The 23,238-nt window shown below is 41.7% G+C and overlaps 1 protein-coding gene across 1 annotated transcript; it reads left to right on the top strand.

The window, feature by feature from the left end:
* Positions 1 to 119: 119 nt before the first annotated feature.
* LOC119891674 (max dimerization protein 1-like) lies at positions 120 to 17,805 on the top strand. Its single transcript, XM_038703478.1, has 6 exons — positions 120 to 1,058; positions 1,707 to 1,806; positions 10,628 to 10,657; positions 13,898 to 14,012; positions 14,364 to 14,523; positions 15,892 to 17,805. Exons 1-6 carry the CDS (start codon positions 992 to 994, stop codon positions 16,086 to 16,088), a joined length of 669 nt encoding a protein of 222 aa, XP_038559406.1. The 5' UTR covers positions 120 to 991; the 3' UTR covers positions 16,089 to 17,805.
* Positions 17,806 to 23,238: the final 5,433 nt, after the last annotated feature.

Genomic DNA, 23,238 nt, shown 5'->3' with positions numbered 1-23,238 from the left:
GTGGCAGTTGGTGCCCATCCTCCCGAAGATTGACGGCTTAAACGCCCAATAGGAGCTCGGGTTGTGATGTCCAGTACCCAATCATAATCGCCGCACACAGAAGCTTTGTGGTGAAGTACAGTAGTTAGCTGTCGTCCAGATCAACAAGCCTCTATTTTGGAAGCAGTTTGATAAACACTTACTGTTCCTCTGTTGATGTCAGTCGCTATCTGCGTTTCCAGCGAGACGTATCACGCGTGATCTGCGATAAACCAGCACAAAACTAGCCAGCCACAAAGCCCCGAACCGATAAGGTTGGATGACATCGGCGGTTGAACTTTAAGACAGCTAGCTCGTTTTTCTATCATTTCATTCAGGCAAGTCTGTGACAGCGGAACAAGCCAACGTTGTTGTTTTTTTGATTGGCTGAGTCTTTACAATATAACGTTACAGCCAAGCTAGCAAGAACTTTTTTGTCGTTAATTTGACGACTTGTCACGTCGACCGACTTATTTTTGCCAACCATTCAGCTTATTTTTATATGTCAAGCAGCCCTTTGTTTTGTTTTTGTCAACAAGCCGCCTTTTCTCGAAGAAGTACATAGAAAACCAACACTATTCAGCAAACAGTGTGCTTAATAAATAGGTAATAATAACGAGGACACAGAAACGTTAACGTTAGCTATTGAAGAGGTGTTAGCGTCAGCCTTGACTAGCCAGCTAACATTAACGTTACCTGAACATTTTTATCATTAAAGAGGAGACTATTTCAGCTTCAAAAACTGACTGGTGCTGTCTTCCAGACCTTTAACTTTTAAATAGCCCGTTTGAGAACTTACACTGCAGGAGGAACTCTTTACCGTCACCTCTCGCCTTTTAAAATAATAATAATTGACAGATCAGCAAGCCACCTGAGTGTTAGAAGGAGAGCCAGTGTTAGGACCTGAAGCAGGTTGTGTTACAGCCACGGAATCCCTCATCGGATTGTTATATTATCAGTGTTATTGTTGAAAATGGCGGCGATCGGACTGGTGCAGATGTTGATCGAAGCGGCCGAGTACCTTGAACGCAGGGAAAGAGGTAAAGTGTAATTGTATTGTTTTCTACGGTCTGTTATATTTCTGAAAAATTACTATGGCAACCCCCTCTCCAACTCACGATGATTTATGCACTTGTCATTTTAAAACTTGTCTTAAATCCTGTTGATGTCCTTCAGGTATTTACATGAAGTAATCGGGCCATGCATTAAAAACAGAAACAGTATCTGATTTTGCACAGTAAAGCATCGCCTACACCAAAAATAGGTGCTAATCACTATTTTTTGGGATAAACTGCAAATGTGCAAAAACACACGTGCATTTGCCTTTCTGATCACGAGAGAAAGAATGCATATGTGGCAGATGCAGTGAGATGTGCAGGGAGACATTGTTTTCATGGAGGCCCCTCCTTTCCCTCTGTTGTGGTTTGCTAGTGGGGTTTATTCTAGTTCAAGATGACATCATTGTCCAGGCAGAGGGGAGAAAATACTGTATAAAGATACCGCATGAAATCCACTCACTGCATGCCTGCGCTTCACCATAAGACATTGCTACTGAATTCCAAAATGCTCATGATCAAATGTGGCACATTTTGCAGTCCTCCTATTGGTCGGCTTCTTTTCACTGTGGCTGTGTTTTGCATTGCCAGAAATCTGGACATGTGACCACTATGGTGTTTATTTGCTTGCAGAAGCGGAACATGGCTATGCCTCCATGCCGCCCTTCATCAGCAGCAGAGAGAGGGAAAGCTTGAAAAGGAAAAGCAAAAGCAAGAAGAACACAAGTAGCAGGTAAAGGCCATTTGACTCCTTGTGGCCATAAAATGCATACTGTTTAATTTTTCAACTCTGCAACAAGTCTCATAATATCCCCTCCTCCAGTGAGTGCAGCAGGATTAATCAAGTGTTTCCTGGGTTTTTTTTAAAAAACAAATCGCATGTTGTGTTGAGTCAGCATTTCTTTGATGCAGCACTTAAAATTACATATTTCAAACCAGAGTGATATGAAATTTAACTCACCACCATCTTGAAGAGGGCAGCCTAATCATTAGTGAGATATATATTGTACAGTATATAATTATGATGCTTAAAAATACTGTGACTTGTTTGCCTGATACGACCTTAACCATTGTTTTTGAGAAAATATAGTTAGTGACCAAAAGAATGTGCTTTTGGCTGTTCTCCACTCAAAGTGGTGTGGTGTAGCATCAGAAGCATAGAGGTTAATATGTCGTCAACACATGCTGTAGATACTTTTAGCTCATTTGTTTGGTGGGCACAGGTAACAGTTTGTTTTTTTTAGATTCATTTTGCAAAGATTGATCAGTTATGTGTGGCAGATAAGTGCTGACATGCACACCATTGTTGTGTGGATGTTTTACTTTTTTCCCCCATTGCTATTTCTTTGCAAAGTCAAAATCACAAGGCGAAAATGTTGACACCTCTCAGCCCTAATTCTCTCTGTGCCCTAATGGCTCATTTGTACCTGACACTACAGAAAAGGTCCTCTGATATTACAAGCTGTGGCTGCATGTGTGAGTCTGTTGGCGTTGAGGCCATGTTTTGACTCCTCCCACAAAGCGTGTGACTGACAGCAGCAAACATCAGTCCGGCTTAAAGTGAATGGCCACTCGGTAAGGCAAACTGGGTCAGTCAAGGTGACTGCAGAAGACATTTCAGCGAGGGGCCCATGTCTTGACAGCTCTAGTCACCTCAATGGAAACTTACTGTAGACGCATAGTGTACATTCAGAGTCTGTAACTGGAATTCCATAAATCAATCATATCGGGACAGATTTGTGTTGCATCCACTCCCCACAGATCAATGTGTGCTCCGGGATTAGATGCCGGAGGACATACAGTATGTCCATGCTGTATCTGTGTAGTGAGTTAAGGCCTGTACAGGATGTACACTGATAAGGCAAATATAAAAATTTGCTTTTTTGTGTTGATTGTTCCAGTGGAGATGATGAAATAGCACCACAATCAAAGTCAGCACTGATGGAACCCTTCTGGATGATTTAAAAGATTTAATGGAGTATGTTTATGTCCACCTATATTTATGCACACATGCACATGAACAGCCCTAAAGGGAAACACCAGAAAACCCACCTAATTAGCGCAAAAAAAGTATGTAATGAAAGAAAGATGTGATGAAATTAGATTTTTCAGATAAACAGTGACATTGGGGGACTTACTTTTTCAGTAGACACAGCACTGGCATATTGCTGCCACCCACTGTTGCATGCCTCTTTTTAATCAGAAAGTTATAAAAATGAAAAAGGCGAATACACTGCCAAGTGTGTAGAGATAGGCAATGGATTAGAACATACAATGCCTTAAAACTTCAATCAAAGTTCCAATTACACGCCTGTCCCTTTAACTGGCCTAGTGTGGCTATACCTTTTGACAAATAAACACTGGTCTCAATTAGTCACCTGGGGCCGTATTACAGAAACTTCCTAACCTGCCGATCTTTTATTGCCTTTACAAAATTAACAAAATTAAGTTAAGCGTTATGGGAATTTGGATTTCTCGACGGAGGTTACCAACACTTGAAGTCCAATGATAGTTGTTGTTTCTGCTCCATTTTTCAGTGTATGTTTCATTTAAAAAACAACCAGAAAACGGCAATTAAAAGCCGTTTAGCTCACGAGATAAGAAAAGTGGCATTGTTTGCTAGGTAACATACCTAGCATAAAAGCTGATAACCGATTCCCTAACCTGAGATAAGATAGAATGACGTAAGATAAGATTGGATTCCTAAAGTTAGTTAGGATTTGCTTCTGTAATACCAAATTAGAAAAAATCCTATCTTAGACTCTTCCTATCTTATCAAGACTTAAGATAGGCACTTTCTGCAATATGGCTCCTGGTCTGTTTGTTATACAAGTTCTTTGGATGTATAAAACCTCTTACCTACACTGACATATTGGCATGCTATACTTTGTATATGCACCATTCTGATAATCAATAATAGCTCAGTGTCTCAAACCATGAACATCCTTGAACTTGTCTGCATGTCTTTGTGTAGATTTGATAAGCAAAAGCAGAACCTCCTATCTTCACCTCATCAATCAGACCAGAAAGACATGCTCAGTTAAAGGAACTTGATGTTGCGAAAATTTGGTTTGGCTAAGATTTTGGCTGAAATTTAGTCTCAGAGACTGTGTGTGCATTAATCCCATTTAAACCACTACAGACTGGTTTGTAGAATAACCTGACCTTAAGCGTCCAATATACTATTTAAAAGACGTATATGACGGATGTAGCCACCGTGATGTTCCCCATTGTTTTGTCGACTACGATTTTGAAACCTCGAGTTTGTATATTTTTGTCATCGCCATCTTGTTTTTTTGGAACCAGAAGTGACCATATTCGGATGAGAGGGTCGATCTAAAGCTAGCTTGGTTAGTAAGATGCACCTGTAATTCACGTTAACTGTGATATTAATTTGTATGCTAAGTTTGGCTAGAGCGAAACAGGTTTAAAACAAAATGTACTCACTGGAAAAACAGCTGACTCCTTAAGCTTGATTTATACTCTCACTATAGGCCATGCATTTATAGTTGTGTGTTGTGTCTCAGTCGTTCTGCAATTACACGCTACAGCGTCCACTGTGTTGACTTTTGCCGGCCGAGCAGGCTAAGTCACGGTTTAGCCCTCCGCTAACGTGAATGGGGGTAAAATTGTATATGTGCGGCTGTTATAGACTTTTCAAATGTTATCAACCGAATAGATCACATTTTGATAGTGAAATGAGTCATTTTGCTCGGGTTGTGACGGTCAAATATATTGATCCACCGTGTTACAGCCGCTGGTTTGGCCACTAGTAAAATTGACACCTGCCTCCCAGGTTCGAATAAGCAAGTTTGAATAAGGAAGTCACCACTGTACTGAACAAGACCAGGTCAAGCCTGAGCTGGAACACTTAAGTCACAGTATACTGTTAACTACCAACATGTCATGTGAACAGTCAGTCAGAAGGCTAAAATAGTAACAAATGCCCCTTGTGCCAACATTTTTTTTTTAATTCGAATTTTTTCGCCATATTTCCCATCTCTGCTGCACTTGTCACACAAACCGGATCGAAAGCAAATTCTGTTGATTGACGCCGTTTGGCCAAAAACAAGGATCAGTCCAAGTTGGGAGGGGCCGCTAGTATTCCCCCTCAAAATTGAATGTTTTAGTTTGGCCCAGTTTCACAGACACATAGAGCGTTCCGCTGCAGCTGACCAGCCGGTCGACCAGCCCGGTCGCGGATCATACTACAATTAATCCTGTGTTAAAATACAAGGCGTTATTTTTTCTATATTTCTATCATTTTGACAACCCTAATAATAATGTCAAAATTAATTCATCATGGTTGTTGATCATCTGTTTTTTCACTAACCTAATGTAATATTTAGCGACATATGTCAGTATTGTAGGATGTAGCTTTCTCACATGCCACTTAAAATGTCTCTGCGTGCCCACGCTGTCTTGCGCGCCATAGGTTGCTGACCCCTGGGCTACGCCATCTATTCGACGCAGAAGTATAAATCGCACTTTACAGTGTGTTTTAGTAGACATTTTTAGGTGACCAAAATGTTACACTTCCTTTTCATGAACTGAAGTTTTTAGACTAAAACACCGAAAAAACAGTCAAAAACAAGTTCACGACTCTTTAATGTATACACTGCAGTAGATACCATTCACCTCTGTCCTGATTGACAGATTGCTGTGGCAGCTACTCAATAGTAATAGGACCATAATTTACAAAATAAACATCATGCTGTGTTGAAGAAGACTTGAAACTAGCAAATGAGACCATAAACTCATTAGGAAAGTGTTTACTGAGGTAATAAATAAAGTGAGAAGTAGAGTCATTTTGTCATTGACTGCAATGCAATCAGACTTATTTTTGCACCATCTCAGTGTGTCGACTGCAACGATTAATTTATTTTCATTATCGGTTAATCAGTTGATTATTATTAGTAGTAGTAGTTGTTTATTGAATAGCGTCCTTCACATGTTCCCAGAGTCCAAGGTGACATCATCAAATGTCTTGTTTTATCTGACCACCGACTAACAATCCAAAACCCAGTGATATAAACAACGATATAAAAAAGCAGCAAATCCTCGCATTGGAGAAGCTGCAACTAGAGCATGTTTGGCAATTGGATAATCACAATTGCTGCCAATTAATTTCATGCCAATCGACTAAGCTGAACAGCTGATGCAGGTTTGTCCATATTTCCAGTCATGCTTTAGCTCACCAGCATTCACTTTGACCATTTATTGTTGTTTGAGCACAGGGTTGTGTTAATCTGCAGCAACTCACCCACCAGCTATGAGCATTTTATCAGCCATTACTATTTAAGGGCAGCTTGTTCTTAAGACAGGTTTCTGCTCAGCGTAGATGATTTGATATGGTCTGGTATGATGTTGGCTCTTGTTCTTTAATAGACAGACCAGCACTATTGCTATCAATTAATTTGCCTCTTGGGGGGGAAGGGGGGTTTGATTTCTGCCAGAGAAGAGCGGATCATTAATTGATCAGGCATGATGTTTGTTTGGTTTTTTTGTTGCTGTTGAGACTTGAAATGTAAGGCAGGCAGACGTGGAATGGATGTATTTAAAGTCGTCGTTTCTCCGAGGCATGGATGTGCGTGCGGTGGGGGAGGGGAGTCACTGTGTTTCTGGCATGTATGTGTGCATGTGTGCCAGTAGTGGTGACTCCCCCCCCCATCTCTCGCTCCCTCTTGCTTTTTCGCTCTCTCCTCACCTCCTCCGCCCCTCTGTGTCTTTCCTGCTCTCTTCTAACTCTTGGCAGGCTGTGGAGAGCACCAGCTCCTCCATTACACACCCTACACACACACACACACACACACACACACACGCAACTTCAGTGCACTATGGAAAACATACAGTGATCTTGCCATCCTTGTTGAGCAGGCAATTGTAGTCTTTCCATGCTAACCACCCTGTGCTGGTGTTGTTGTTGTGTGAGGCTACAGCAAGGCTTCACAAGTGAAAATTCCACTTGATGGTAGATTAATGTAGAAGAATCTTGTTGTCGACCGAGCCGAAGGAAAGCTACACTGGTGAATCATTTTTCTACAGTTCAGTGATCCAGTATTATCTGATTCATAAACTTTCTGTCATGCACCCCTGTAAAATAGCCCATGAATCCCATGTAGTAAGACTTTGTCCAGGAATCCGTATGGGAAGATTGAAGTGTGAAATGAGGGTCTACACTGCGTGTGGAGTTATACGACTGAAGCTTATTTTTAGAATAGTCATTCATTTTCTTGACATTGCCCTGACCAGTAAGTACCAAGCGACTTATCCTGTCCCTTATTACATCCCTTCACTGCCATTTTCATTTGATGCTGTGGTAGTAGCTGCTTTGAGCAGTTAACATTATATTTTCCCCAATAATTAAAAAAATTTACCAATTTGAGAGTTGTTACTTCTGAAGTTGACTTACAAGGATTTAGAGGTCTAGAAGCAGGCTAACTTCAAACCCACATTCAGGTTTCATACAACATGGGCATCATTCCTGTCGGTGGAATTGTAGTCACCAAGTTAATCACTAAAATCTGGGAAATTGCTTAAAAAAGGTGGATAGGGCTAGAAATATAAGCAATCGGACGTTTTTCTCTTATTTAGAGGAAAGTTTCAGGTGTGCTACTTACAGTTTAACCTCCAAACAAAGTGGTAATTCTAGCTACGCAGTCGGCTTCTTTACAACCCGTCTGGTCATCTGACTGCATCTGACTGTGTTGTAGAGTTGTCGCCATGTTCCCAGATATTAACACTTAGTTTGGTCAATAACTGATATGAATATAAGACACAATGAGACCCCACTGCACATCCTGATTGTAGCTGATTTGCATAGCAGTGGTGGCAATTGGAGTGATACTGATAAATCAGCCAGGTTGATATAAGTGATGATTTAAGCTTATTGCAGAGATACTGTATATCAGTATCTGTGTATGTTGACTGATGACTAACAAGAAACCTAAGTATAGAAATGCCAAACTAGGTTTGAGGTTATTTAGAAACAGTGTCGACATTACAGAGTTTCAAATGTAGTTTTTTCTTTTCAAAATCAGTTCTTCATTCCAATAAATAAAAAAGGTGGCATAAATAATGAAACATTTAATAAGATTTAAAGAGGTGGTATTATGCATATTTTCAGGTTCATAATCTTATTTAGGGGTTGTACCAGAACAGGTTTACATGGTTTAATTTTCTAAAAACACCATATTTTTGTCATACTGCACATTGCTGCAGCTCCTCTTTTCACCCTGTGTTGAAGGCTTCGTTTTAGCTATGGAGTGATACATCTTGTGATGATGATCTTTATTGGGAGTTGCACATGCGCAGTTCCTAGTTAAGGACTACTAGCCAATCAGAAGCAGAGAAGGGTGGGCCAATGAGAAGACAGTAAACACGGCTTCGTTTCAGCTGTACATGTTGCTGAACCAGCTTGGCAACATAGACTGGAGCAAGAGTTTCAGAGTTGAGAGTTATTAATCTGTAACAAAAGTATTCTTCATCCAGAAAGAGCAGAATTTTCTGTGGGAGATGGGAACTCTTTTTGGGCTTTTTCACTTTGCAAACCTATTAGGTTTTTATATAACTCAATAAAGGAGAGGGAAAAAGCCAAAAAGCAAAATACCACCTCTTTAAAAAAGAATATTGCAAGTTGAGAATCTGTTCAGGATCGCAGAAGGTAAGAGTAGCGATTCTGAACAGATTTTTTTAAGATAATTTTGTCCAAATTTCTGCCTCACTACGATAGTGCCAGCTGGAGAGAGACAGACGACTATATGCAGTGAGCCACTTGGGCGCCCTTTTTAATTCCCCCTCTCCCACTACATCACACTGACTTTTGTAAACATACTGCCTGTATCCCAAATAGTAATGGAAATCTTGAAACAAAGCTTGAGGCAGGTAAAGTTTGGCTAAAGCTGAGTTTCGATGTAGTCAATGTGGTCCCAGGGTGTATGTGGTATTTGGATCCAGTTTCATGTGCTGACATGGAATTAGAGCAAACCATATGTTATTCCACATGGCTCACACAAAAAACAATATTTTCATTACTCAGTGTTACTTGTGGAGGGGCAGAGGGTGATGGGACTCGGGCAGGAAGTGGGAGATGTCCCTGAGCCTGAAATCTAGCTGGAATCAGAGGGATCATTTCCCTGCCAGTGCTGTTATGTCACCAGCGGCTGTCTGCCGTGCACAGGAATGCACACTGACTGGAGGGGCCAAGTGAGATAGAGAGCCCCCAAAGCTGACACGCACACGCACACACACACACATACACACACACACACACACACACACACACACACACACGCGGGCATGACACCCATTGCTGTTCAGAGGTTGTGACTGAGCCTAGTAGAAGACAGTAGTTCTAAGCTAAGTCTTGAAAGTAAGTTGTTAGACATGACCGTGTGTGTGTGTGTGTGTGTGTGTGTGTGTGTGTGTGTTTTACTATATTTGGGATTGCACTATAATGGGATCCGACAGCTTTGTGGGGACCAAAATGCATGTTTAAAGGGCTGTTTGAGGGTTAAAACATGGGTTTAGGGTTCATGTTAGAATTAGGTTAAGGTTAGGGTAAGGGGCTTGGTCACGCATTATGTCAATAAAATGTCCCCAGAGGGATAGAGGAACAAACGTGTGTGTGTGTGTGTGTGTGTGTGTGTACATGTACTTCCTACGTAGTGAGGAGCAAAACAAGATTTTAACCATCAGTGTGAGGACATTTTGGCCAAATTCAAAGGACTGTTTGAAGGTTAAGACTTGGTTTTAAGGGTTAGGGTATAATTTGGTTTTGGTTAGGGTGAGGCTCAGCATTTTAGTTGTGATGGTTAAGGTTAGGGTAAGGGTACAGGAAACGCATAATGTCAAGGAGGGTCCTCACAACTATAGAAGTACAAGAATGTGTGTGTGTGTGGGAGTCTATGATGACAGTGTAGGGGTCTAGCACAGCTGAAGGTGCAGAGGCTATTTTGGGATGTGGGGTGGGGGGTCAGGAGGTCAGGGGAGATAGATTAGAGTTCAGGAATGCCACCACCCATTCACCCCTTTTCACACAGGTCAGGCCAGCACAATCCTTCCAAACACTACGCTGTTCCCCGTTTCTGCAGTCTGTCTGTCTGTGTGTGTTCTGCTTTATGCTGCAGCACACCTCCATCTTCCAGCCTTCAGCACTGTGTTTTCTCCGACTCTCTCAGTACAACATGCAGAGTGGATAATCAGGCAATATGTAGGTGCTTAGTCCCGTCTACTCCTGCCCTCTGTTTGTAGTTACTGTTACTATGTTCACTCCTGGCCTCCTCATCACGTATTTGAGTGTGGTCCTTAAAAAGCACAAGTTTCGTCGGTAGAACAAGCCTCTGGCATCAGAATACCCAGCCTGCTCTTCTGATTTCCTAGAATCTCATTTTGTCTGCCGTTCTGACTGCTCATAAACTCCCACACAGCGTCTCTCTCTGTCACTCCCCTGCAGTAAGGCTTTGGACTGCATTGATGGCACGCAGAGAGGAAACCTGTTTAATCTGTGCTTCTGATATTATGTGTGGTTTCTCATATGTGTTTTATCTCCTCAGGTCCACGCACAATGAAATGGAAAAAAACAGGTATGTAAAAATGTCTTTGTGTGTTTGTGCTGTTCCTCAAACCATAACAATAGCACTCCACCCTCCACCCTGCTGTCACCATGTAAAGTGTCAGTAAATTATGGTATGTCGACGGAGAATGTTTTTTTTCTATCAGATTAAGAATCTCTGTTAAGTATGGAGGATGATTTTACCCAGTATTCAAATAAATAGAGAAAATAGTGAATAAATTAATATTGTTTAAGTACAGGTTAACATTTTAACCCAATGGCATTCCCATCAGCCTCAGCTGTACTTTTGTGCTTATTGCTAATTAGCAAAGGTTAGCATGCTAACATGCGCGACTAAGCCGGTCAACATGGTAAACATTAAACCAGTTAACATCCTCATTTTAGCACTGACATTGTGAACATGTTGGCATGCTGGTGTTAACATTTAGCTCAAAGCACCGCTGTGCCAAAGTGCTACTTCACAGAGCAGAGCTACTATAGACCCATACTCCTCCTATCAAATTCATACTTTTACTATAATAAAGTAATGTCACAGTTACACAAACAAAAATCAAACTGCTGCTGTTTTTCAGTAGTTTCTGCTAGAATTAGTGTCTTTTATGTCCCTGTCACTCGCTTCACTCGCTTCCACCCTGTGGTAGTTGATCCAAACCAGCAGCTAGGTGGACAGCCTAAATAATACATGGCACTGAGGCCTGTGCCTGGGATTTAGCACTGTGTGTGTGTGTGTGTGTGTGTGTGTGTGTGTGTATGTGTGTGTGTATGGAGACACCTTACACCCAGCAGTAAGTAAAAATTATGAGCATGGCCCCGTCGTAATATAACTTGACAACATTCCTAGCCTTTAGCCAGTTTCTCCAACAGTAGCTTGATGGTAGAACGCCATTATAGGCAGGTAGTAAATTACTCACGGTAACCCAACCGCTTTTACGCAACAAATTCAACTCACACAGTCAGGTGCGAGTTGAAATTGTTGTACAATGTACAGGTGGTACATTTAAGTGTAAAACTGGGTTCAGAGAAATGTAGCATCCAGCCTATAGCTCCACATACATGCTCACCTATTGACACACTGCACTGAAACCACAGTAAACCAGAATAACCTGCTGCTGAAATGTCCGCAGTGTTTTCCTCCCACTTAGATACCATGTGACCTGTGCCGTTTCATGAGTCTGCTGCTCGTTAACAAACATTATGTAGCCCTGCTGATCCCTTTATTATGTCAGAACAACACAGGCAAGGGCATTTCCATGTTATGTAATGACAATCTGCCCTTTGGACTGAGTCAGCTGAGAAACAGGCACTTGGTTTCAGCCGCTGACTACTGCTTTTTTTTGTGGGTGTGTGGGATCCACTTGCTGTGTGTGTGTGTGTGTGTGTGTGCGTGTGTGTGTGTGTGCGTGCGCGCGTGCGTGTTTAAAAGGGCAAAGGGGGTGCGAATATATTATGTGGATTCGCTGCGCACAGTAAAATAAGTATTTTGATTTGAATAAACTCTTTTGGGCCGTGACGTTCACTTCAGGATTACCTGCAGCGGACAATACATGAACAACTCATCCAGCCAGCCCTCTACCACCGAAAAAAACGATTTTACAGCCGCTCTCAGGAAGAGTCTGACGTACACACGCCCACTCGCTGAGGCATGCACAGGCATACAGACACGTACACACTCCGCCGAGGCTGGAGCTGGAGGTGTGTGTTGTGTAACAGTGGGGTCAAGTGGTCACAAACACCCACCAGACCTTAGCAACTGCCAAGGCTGCCAGCTTAGAGCAGCTGAGAGCGCACGCGCGGGGGGGTTGTTGTAGGACAGGTGACATTAATAATGAGTTCAGATCTAGACATATGTCACAGATGATGATTGGATTTAAGCACATTTCTGTTTTCTTCTTGTCAAGGGAGGATCAGCTCAATGAAATATCCTAATAGGATATTACTACACAGGTTATGTAGCAACAATATGTCATAATGTTACAATGTTGAAGACATACACAGGAGAATCTCATCACTACCTCTTAATGTGAGTGAGTAACTCTTGTATCAAAAACCTGAGTAACCAAAACACACAGTAGCTCAGAGGAAGCTCTTTTATTTTTTCCCTGTTGTTTGGGGAATGATTCTCCAGAATTCCTTTTGGCTGATATTTATTTTCTATATCGATTGATCCCAAAGTTACATCAGTGATGTGTTATGGTGGGTGGGGTACTTGAATACTTCTTTGGTACAGCCAAAAATGTGTCTGTTGCAATACAATAAAAGTACTGAAACTGTCAAATATTAAACATAGCATTGAGTGCATACTCGGATACACACTTTACTTATTCTTTAATCAGACCATAATAATATTTTAATAATAGACTGTATTGTATTTAGGCACAGTGCTTGTAAGGCTGCTTGTGTGTCGACAATATTTAACATTTTAGAGGTTAGGCTTCTGTTGTATAACAAGACTATTGAATAACATGAGTAGTAGTTGGTGCTTTGAGCCAAATGCTAACATCAGCATGCTGACATGCTCACAATGACAATGTTGACCAACTTAGTTTTGAACACGAAGCACTGTGAGGGTGATGGGCGCATAATTAGGTTTGCAGGGATTCGGTTTTGACCTGATGATGGCGCTCAATGAAAGTTAAGGAATCACTAAACCTCATGATAATCCATCCATTGGTTGTTGAGGTATTTCAGTCAGGACCAGAAAGGTGGGCCAACCGACCGGCATTGCCATCCTTTAGAGCTGAGGCACTTGCATGGTCAAAAAACAGTAAAGTAAGGTATTGAAAAAGGTATTTATTTGATATCTTATTGGAAATAGTAATGAAAAATTCAAGACAAGCCTTTATAATAAGTAAGCTACTTAAGGCTTTATGCAGCCTTGCATCAATTACTAATCACGTTTGACGTTAAAATAAAAATCAAGATCAACTTGCTAGCTTTTTGCATAAGCTTTCAACCGCATCTCATGGTCTTCATCCGCACATCGTCACGATGAGATGGCTCAGTTGTCATCATATAATTGAGCAAACTCCCTCCACTGATGAAGACCATGAGAAAGCTCCAGAAAAAAAACATTAAGGAAGTGGACCACGAGTTATTTTTTGTTTGTTTGTATTCTATTCATTTCCAAGGCCATTTATGAACTTTCACACACAACAAATTACATGCTTGTTTTTTGTGTGGATCTGACTTGAAAAAATGCTAATGATGTTTGACAGTTTGTCTCTCTTTGTTTCTTCTGCTCTCTCTTCAGACGGGCACATCTACGGCTGTGTTTAGAGCGCTTGAAATCCCTCGTTCCCTTAGGACCAGATGCTAACAGGCACACCACCCTCAGCCTGCTGATGAAGGCCAAAGATCATATCAAGGTGTGTGTACATATATATATATGTGTGTGTGTACATATATATATATGTGTGTGTATGTATATATATATATATATATATATATGTATATATATATGTGTGTGTATATATATATGTGTGTGTATATATATGTGTGTGTATATATATATGTGTGTATGTGTGTGTATATATATATGTGTGTATATATATATATGTGTGTGTGTCTGGTACTCACCTAATCAGTGTGAAGAGGGCAATTTGGGTAAGTGTGTTAGCAGTGTGTGACTGAGTGACTAAAAGCTCTTAGATAAGCCACTGAGGGAAAACACACACAGCAACTTTTTCCCCAACTTTTTTCCCCTCCTCACCCTGCAGAGGTTGGAGGAGAGCGATAGGAGAGCTCAGCACACCGTGGAGCAGCTACAGCGGGAGCAGAGACACCTGAGGAGGCGTCTGGAGCAGCTGGGGGTGGAGAGAACCCGCACGGACAGTACCGGCTCCACTCGGTCTTCTGACAAGTCCGACTCTGACCAAGGTGAGCCTTCACCCAGGCACGCAGACACGACACACTCACTGCTCTCCATGAAAGCAGATGAGAACAAATTATATGTTACTTACGCTACTGTGGTCATTTGTGTCTTTTCAATGGGTTGGATGTTTTATTTATGTAATTATTCAGAGATTGTAAGTGATATCGTCGCGTTGTGAGAAGCTCAAACAACCCCAGAGCCAACAGCTGTCTTATCATAAATCAAAATATGCAATAATGAAAAGACGATGGAGGGAGGGGGGGGCTGTTTGGCCGATCATTCAAAACAAAAAGGGCTAATTATCATTACTATAAGTCTCTCGAGCGCCTGTTATCTTTGTCTTGAGAAAAGACTGCTGAATATGCGCAATAAAGTTTATGTTTTGGAGTCTCTGTTAAACTAAACAATCTAAACTCGTTCTGTTTACTAAATTATTTATTAAAAATAATTATTTATTAAAATAAAAATTATACATTCTCTTGTCAAATCTTGTCAATCCTCTTGTCAAACTAATAATAAATCCAGTGTAATCTGCAGTGTTAAGAATGCAGCAAACAGTAACATAGTGTTGTGGCACATCATTGTTTCACTGTTAGTACAGAGGTCTCACAGCTGCCGTCCACCAAAATAATCTGTAATAACATGTTAAAATGTTGTAAGATTTGACAATGCAGAGTGTGTCCTCTCAAGTCATAGGCAGTCTTTATAAATGCAATGAGCAAAAACGATAGGAATACAAATAATAGTATCAGGGTTTGAGAAATAATTCAGAATAAGTCAGTCAGGCAGGTTATGATCCCTCCATCAAAATGACTATGTGTTGTATATGAGCCTGCTTGGATCATCAGAAAATAAATCACTAAACTAAATGATCTACTGTAGTGTATAATATGACCATCAAAGATAAGCATTAATGTAATCTATGTTAACCACATTTACTCATTTAGCTGACGCTTGTATCCAAAGCGACTTACAATTGCTATACATGTCAGAGGTCGCACGCCAACTAGGGGTTAAGTGTGTTGCTCAGGGACACACTGGTGGATGTGTCACAGTAGGGGATTGAACACCAAAGCATGCGCCTTATCCACTGCCTCATCACCACCCCCCACATTTAGAATACTATCAAGGTATAGTGGGGGGGGGGGGGGCTGCTGAAGGTGCAAAGCAAAAAGTATTATGTACACAGGGTCTTGCAGTCCAGGTGCTAGAAGAAATGACTGAAGAGGTAGTACCCGGCCTTGTTTGCTCAGGAAAGATTAAAGTAGTAAAATGAGCTTTTGAGCAACCTTCAGAAAAACTTGTATTGATAAATGATAGTATTGAATTGAATCATTCAGCCATATCACAGTGGTGTCTTTTTGTTCCAACAGAAGACCTGGATGTGGACGTGGAGGGGACGGACTACCTGCTGGGTGACCTGGAGTGGAGCACCAGCAGTGTGAGCGACTCAGGGGATGAGAGGGGCAGCCTGCGCAGCAGCTGTAGCGACGAGGGCTACTCCAGCGCCAGCCTGCTGCGCCTGCAGGACACTCAGGAGACGGCCAAGCAGCTGGGCTGCAGCCTATAGACAGCACTGGTTACTGACCCAACTCCCGCCTCCCGGCCTCAGCCAATCCCATCACAAGATTGTCTCGCCACTTCCTGGTCCCGCTCAGACCTCATCCCCTTCCCTCCCTCCATCCCAACCAGGACTAATCGAGTCTGAGGCCTCTCCTCCAGCCGGGCTTCTGCGGACTTCCTGTCCCCACGGAGATTTCCATTAAAGACTGCAACACCTCTGAGACAGCCGCCCACATCCAGCACATCATCAGCGGTCAGTCTTTAGGGTGTCACTTGCTCTGCACCAGTCAGACAAGGATTCTAAAGACACTCCACCCCTCCGTCCGTCAGAAACACAACTTTCAGCCAGAGAATGTTACCACACAATATCCCACTGCCTCTTTTTCTATGCCTCAAGAGCCATGGGAAGCACTTGATTTCACCCTTACTTCACACAAACTTAAACACACATACACATACCCCTCCATCGCTCCTAGTTGTCCAATGAGACAGAGTCCTCCCAAAAGGTGTGACGCTGACATGATGTCAGGCTTTCTTTCTGGCCTGCTCACCAGTCAGCCACGGTGTTTTGCACTTTCCGGTCTCTTACAAAACTTAAAGGCTCCCACTACAGCTGTTGCAGTAATGTTGCCAGATGAAGTGGGAAAACTACGCCACAGCTGTGCTGCAGAGCACAGCAGAGTTTGTGGAAACTAAACTAGACTGTGTGTGTTGTTTAACCGTCAGGGTCCGACAGCAATACGCCCCTTATTACCAAGGCTTTGGCAGGCAGGCTCATAACTACCCTGTAATTTTCTGTCCACACCTGCCATTCAGAGGAAAAAGTAAAAACAAAATCAACAACAACAAAAAATTAGTTCAGCATGAGATTGTGAAGGGGCCGGGGTATGTGGGAGGGTTTTGGGGTGGGTTTGATGTTTTTTGCCTCTCTCTGATGACTGTGGCGTTTTTAAAGCATCCATTTATCATAATGTATGTATGTCACGTCTGAGCCTGGCGACGACAGGGGTCACTAGCAGGTTTGGAAACTTTAAACACCAGCCACCAGGCCGAATGCTGGTATATTTCGGCAGGTGCTGGTAAATTTTTGTACACTACTTCTTCACTGCCCCCTTCACCAGGTATTAATAGGAAGGAAAGAGCATATCCCCTGAGAGCAGTCGAGAGACTGGAGCACATTCCATTATGTAGAGAGGACAGGCAGGTGAGATTGAGAGCATTATTTTTTTGCGAGTGGATGTTCCTGCCAATTATTTATGAAGGGAGAGTTCAGTTTGAGACGAGCCGAGTCGAGAAACAGAAGGACTGGCTTTAACTTTTCAGTGGGAACACACTGAGAAAGGCCCAACTCTTTCTCTGTGTTCACAAATGAAAAGCACCAAAATGTTAAAACAACAGATTTTCTCTCCTTTGCCTTGCCTTCATAGCTATTTATTGTTTCTGCAAAAAATGTACACCTTTAAATGTAAATAGTTTACAGAAAGATCTCTATGTCTATCAGCAAATGTATTTATTACATATACTAAATATCTAGATGAATATATAAATATATTTAATTAGTCATAGCCTATGTTCCTGTGAGGTTTATTGAGAGTTTCCAACGTGTAGTTTGTTTGCACAGCCTAGTCAGTCCATAGAATATTTAGAAATGTTTCTTGTGCCTCGAGGCTTTTGTGTCTGTTCGACACGGTGCTCCTAGAAAATAAAATGTTTTCTTTGTGGTTGATGATCTTTTTTTCTTCTGTTTTCAAAGCCATGTTGCCCTTTAACGGGGGGAATAAAAGGACAAAAAATCGGAATAATTGATAAAAATGTGAATAAAAAAAGTATAAAAGAGAGGAGTCGGTGGCCAGGTTGAGTGGCGGTGATGATTCCTCTGGCAAAAGGTGTGTTTCCTGTTCGCCCATCTCGGTGCCTGGGAAACCTTAAAAAACAAAATGGCTGCTTACACCAGGTGAGATTTTAGCCCTTTTTGTTTTTGGTTCCAAATCATCGCGGGCAGGGAGAGGATTGCAGCTCTTGAATGTAGATGTCCTCCACCCTGCAGTGTGGCAGCACGGTGCCAAAGGAAACCTCCCCGCTCCTGCAGCCACCACTTGCAAATCTCAGTTAAAGCATGAAGATGAATCAGAAAAATAGATATAGGGTTGTTTAGTTTTGAGTGTGGAATGCTGCTTTTATTGTCAAATTGAAACCTTTTTCAAACGGAGAGGAACTGTTTAGCCACGCTATTAGGGGGACTAACGGGGAAATGTGTGGAATATTAGGTGTGAGTGGGCAGGTGTGTTCACTGAAATGTCTGTCGGTGAATGCCTGTGCAAACGTGTGTGTTTATTTCGTCACCGTCTTCAGAGAGAATTTTTGGGGGTTGTAGAGGGTGGGTGGTTTAAAAAAAATTGTAAGGCTATGTTTCTGTTCATTTGTTTACTAGTAAAATGCAAAAAAAAAAAAGTCCTCGACAAAGACTTTATGTATTACCCAAAGCATTGATGTCTGTCTATGGGAGTCTCCTGTTTCCTCCTTATTCCCATCCATGGCCTGTCGTCTTATCTTTCGCCAATCGACGTGTGCGTGCGTGACTCTCTCCTCCACATGCTGCGTTGGCATCCATGGTGCAGGAGAGGCAGGGGCGTGTGGTGGGGGTAGTGTATGTGTCAGTGATCACATGCAACTATTGCTCCTCACTTCCCCAATAAAAAAAAAAAAAAAAAAGACCCTGGTGCGCTCAGCATCTGCCTTAAGAAGCAGGTGTGGAATCCCTCAAAGAACAAGACTACAGTCAGACCAGTTGTTTAAGCTACAGGTTTCAGCATCAGGGGAAACTCAATGTTCATTTGTATATTTGTTTTGTTTTTGTTGCACCTTTTTATCCCTGCATACAAAGTGGCTAAAAATGCCTTAAAACAGACACAAATGTATGACCCAACAGAATATGACATTTATGAGTGTATATGATATATCGACATGTATCACAAAGGCCATTCCTTTTCAATGTGACTGTCTCAGGCGTGGTGCTTTCATCCATTACACCGCACAGACACACCCATCATAATTTCATGAGCATCGTCGTCGCCTGCCACCTTTCTTCTTCAGAAATGTCTGTTTGTTGAACAACAACTTAAAGGAGGGCATTTTGTGCACTTAATTTTTAAGAATTGGAGAATTTGGACAAAGTCAAAAAAAAAATATTTCAAATGTAGAAGGGGCAAAAATTTAAGAGAGAATTGTGGAGCAGCAATTTATATTTGCCATTGATATTAAAGGAATAAAACATTTGAAACCCTTGTTTACCTACCTATCACCTTGTCATTGTCTTTATTTGTGGTTCGAGACACAAACCCCTGTACAGTAATTACACTGTAAGAGCAAATGAAGGCTTTAACCGCTGAGCCCAACCCACCAGTTTCTCATACAATGAATAATCGTCATGTAGAGGCTGAATAGACAATAATGAGGAGGTTTTTGCACAGCAGATCAAAGCAAGCCTCCATGGGGGGCTTATCCTTGCCAGCCATCCAGTGTGTTTCAGAGTAATCTGTTGGCCAAATCCCAGGTTTGTAAGACAGGTTTGTCCAACCATCTGACTGCTGCTCAATTACCAACACACGCAAAGCATAGAAAAGGAGAATATGGAAGGGGATGAGCATCTTGGAAAGCATCCTGCTTCCCTTCTGGAGCTCCCTGACTGCTGAGGGGGAAGGGAGACATAGGAAAAGACTTTGGGTAGCTCTGTAACTCCATGTTAGCTCCAGTGCCATTTCAATATATAGTAGGTCTTGGACTGAGTTCCAGAAGTGGATTCTCCAAATGGAGAAATACTCACACATAACCAGTTCATTCTGGTTGAAGGGCGCATCTTCGCCACCATTTGCATCTACACTGATTAGCCATAAAATTATGACCACCTGCCTAAGACTGTGTAGGTCCCCTTTTTGCCACCAAAACAGTCCTGACCTGTTGAGGCATGGACTCCACTAGACCTCTGAAGGTGAGCTGTAATATCTGGTACCAAGACATTAGCAGCAGGTCTTTTAAGTCCTGTAAGTTGTGAGGTGGGGCCTCCATGGATCGGACTTTTTGTCCAGCACATCCCACAGATGCTTGATTGGATTGACATCTGGGGAATTTGGAGGCCAAGTCAACACCTTGAACTCGTTGTTGTGTTCCTCAAACCCTTCTTGAACCATTTTTGCTTTGTGGCAGGGAGCATTATCCTGCTGAAAGAGGCCACTGCCGTCTGGGAATACCGTTTCCATGAAATGGTGTGCATGGTCTGCAATACAATAACATCCACATGAATGGCAGGACCCAAGGTTTCCCAGCAGAACATTGCCCAAAGCATCACACTGCCTCCACCAGCTTGCCTTCCTCCTGGGTTACCTTCAGGGAATTCTTACCTTGCGCTTGCAAAATTTTTACACTCACATCTTTTGTTGTTGTATTAGAACTACACTTACAACCAGTGAACAACCAGTAAAAAGCGATATATTCTCTCCCCCATTCTCCTCTGTTGATCAAAGTTACTGTAATGTTAGCTTTCAGACACATCATAGCTGCATGGGGGGAATTCACTCAGGCCAGACTGAGTTCTTCTGTAGGCTATGACTTAAATGCTGTCCAGCTACTCTTGTAAATGTGTGATAAAGTAATACCATATATAATTCATCTCTCTATTAGATAAGTTGCAGGTCCAAAGAAGGTTATTTAATTACAGTATTTACTGTTACTGCACTGTACCTTGGTTCAATCAGAGTGTGATTTTGCTCTGTGGTTTGGTTTCATACAAGTATACATACGTAAGCTGTTAATAAGGATCCTGTTTAAAGTGGCTACTGTCTGAATTTAATAACCTGATGGCCAAAGGGATAAAAGATTTGGAGCAACGATTATGCATGTATGTATGATTGCTTTCATTTTCTTATATTTTCTTGTGTGTATCTGTATCTGTGGGTATATGCTCATGGATATCCTAGCCTACATTCAGGCAACATCTACATATTTATTTATTTTATTACAGCCAATGAATGCAGAAAGTTAAATGGGTCAGAATATAGCAAAGATAATAAATATCATGATATAATTTAGTTTAGGTGATGCCTAGGTGCCTAGACATGCCAAAAACTACTGACATGTAGTCCACTACTGACCTGAGAATCAGCAGCCTTGCCAATCTCCTGCTTCGTTCTCTCTCTCCTAAAATATTTTCCAAAATCCATCTGGTCAATGAATTGAATTATACACTGGTACAATAGCATTAGCAATAGCAAAAGAGACACTGTGATATTTAGTTTTCACTGACAACAACATTCTTTGGGGACTGATATTGTTCTGAAATACTATAGAGATAGGTAATATTAAAAGCATCCACCAAAAGACACACCTTATGTTTAATCTGCACATGAAACTGGAGCCAGACACCGCAATGCAGTTTAGTCTCAGCCAAGCATAACACACTCCAGCTGAGTGTATTTACATTACCTGCCTGCCTCTGAGTGCGTGAATAGAAATGTTATTGACAGAGTTGTGTAATTAAGTGTGTTTGTTAGCGGGTGTGTGTCAGAGTCACGGACCTACTGACCCACCTCTCCACAACCTCGCTTGTCAGCTTAGTCAAATCCAGCAGCTTATCCAGGACCTACACGCCCAGCTTAGTTTTATTTTGATCGCCTCCCAGGACTGCCACGACCAGTCATACATATACACACCCACACAAGCAAACTGCATGCAGAGAACACACACACCAAAGCATCACAATCATACAACAAATCCCGTGTGCCATGGAAACACAACATCACAAAGCCCTAGAGAACAATTGAGTGAGAAGAAAGTGATTCAATCACTTACAGGCTTTGGAGAGCAACAACAAAGTCTAGAAAACAACAACGTCTAGAAAACACCAAAATCTTGACAACAGTCAACTCTAGATAACAGTAGTGGCCTTTTCTAAATAGAGAAAATAAAAACCAAATATAAATAAATACATTAATTTTGCCACACAACGCACAAGGTCATAAAGTCATGGTAAAATATTTGAACTTACCAGAAAACACAAAATACATTTACAAAATATAATTTGCCCAACACTTTGTACAGGAACTGAGAATTAATATTTTATGAAAGAAATCAGTAAGCCACTGTCATCTAATGACACCCCCCCCAACACACACCAGGAATTCCCACACCTGTATCTCCCCTCTAAGTCAGCAGAAAAGTACAAAACACACAATTTATTTACAGCGTCAGTATACACTAATATAATACCATTTTGTTTGTAAACACACCTTGCCACTCATGCTGTTTTCGCTGGTCAGAGTCTCTTCCCCTCATGGCGAAGATACACACACACACACACACACACACACACACATACATGCTACAGTGGACTCCTACAACTCCACTGTAGCAAGGACCATTACAAGAAGTCCTTCCTACCCACTGTCACAATGCCACAATACACAACAACTCTCCTCTGGGCAGGGAGAGGAGACTGAATGACACGTGATTGATAAAGGACATGACATTATAGTAAAACATCATACTCAACACTCTCAATATTTGCAAGTGATACTTAATTGCACATCCTGAATATGCGCACAGTTGCACTTGTGTATACATCTCATATTTGTAAATATACATTGTAAATATATTTTTAAAGGAAATTTTGTACATTATATGTTAGTTTGTGTAAATATGTCTGGTCTGTAAATTATTTGTATTCTGTGTCAATTTGCTGCTGCAACACCGCAATTTCCCCTCTATCTATCAATCATCAGGAATCAGCTGGGACACCCAGGTCTTCATGCATCTACCTTGGTCCGCTAGGTAGTTCAATCTTTCATTTGCTGATCTCAAGGATTATTAATGTACTTTACCATGGTTTATTGAGATATCCTCCGTATCAATAAACCACTGTACATCCCTTGCCGTTTCACTACACCACAGGGCCGACACTTTCGTTTTTCCCCGTGTCCCGTCGGAAACTCAACCCTCGCACGTGATCCGTCCCACGTACTACTCTTGAAGTGACAGTGACATTAAACAGAGAGGAACGTTATTGCTGAAATAATCTCACCAGCAATTACATAACATTATACACGTAACACTTTTGAACTCTGTACCCCTGGTTCACCTGGCTACATTAATTAGAGTCCGAGCAT

This window comes from Micropterus salmoides, unplaced genomic scaffold (assembly GCF_014851395.1).
Source record: "Micropterus salmoides isolate LMB-PRFRI ecotype aquatic unplaced genomic scaffold, ASM1485139v1 Ms_hic_scaffold_7, whole genome shotgun sequence".
In the NCBI taxonomy this organism is placed as follows: Eukaryota; Metazoa; Chordata; class Actinopteri; order Centrarchiformes; family Centrarchidae; genus Micropterus; species Micropterus salmoides.
This window is presented reverse-complemented; position numbering and strand designations above follow the sequence as displayed.

Excerpts from the sequence above, each read along its gene's own strand:
- LOC119891674 (XM_038703478.1), top strand. The coding sequence starts at position 992 with ATGGCGGCGATCGGACTGGTGCAGATGTTGATCGAAGCGGCCGAGTAC. Across the intron at positions 1,059-1,706 it reads CCTTGAACGCAGGGAAAGAG|AAGCGGAACATGGCTATGCC; the intron begins GTAAAGTGTAAT and ends ATTTGCTTGCAG. Across the intron at positions 10,658-13,897 it reads AATGAAATGGAAAAAAACAG|ACGGGCACATCTACGGCTGT; the intron begins GTATGTAAAAAT and ends CTCTCTCTTCAG.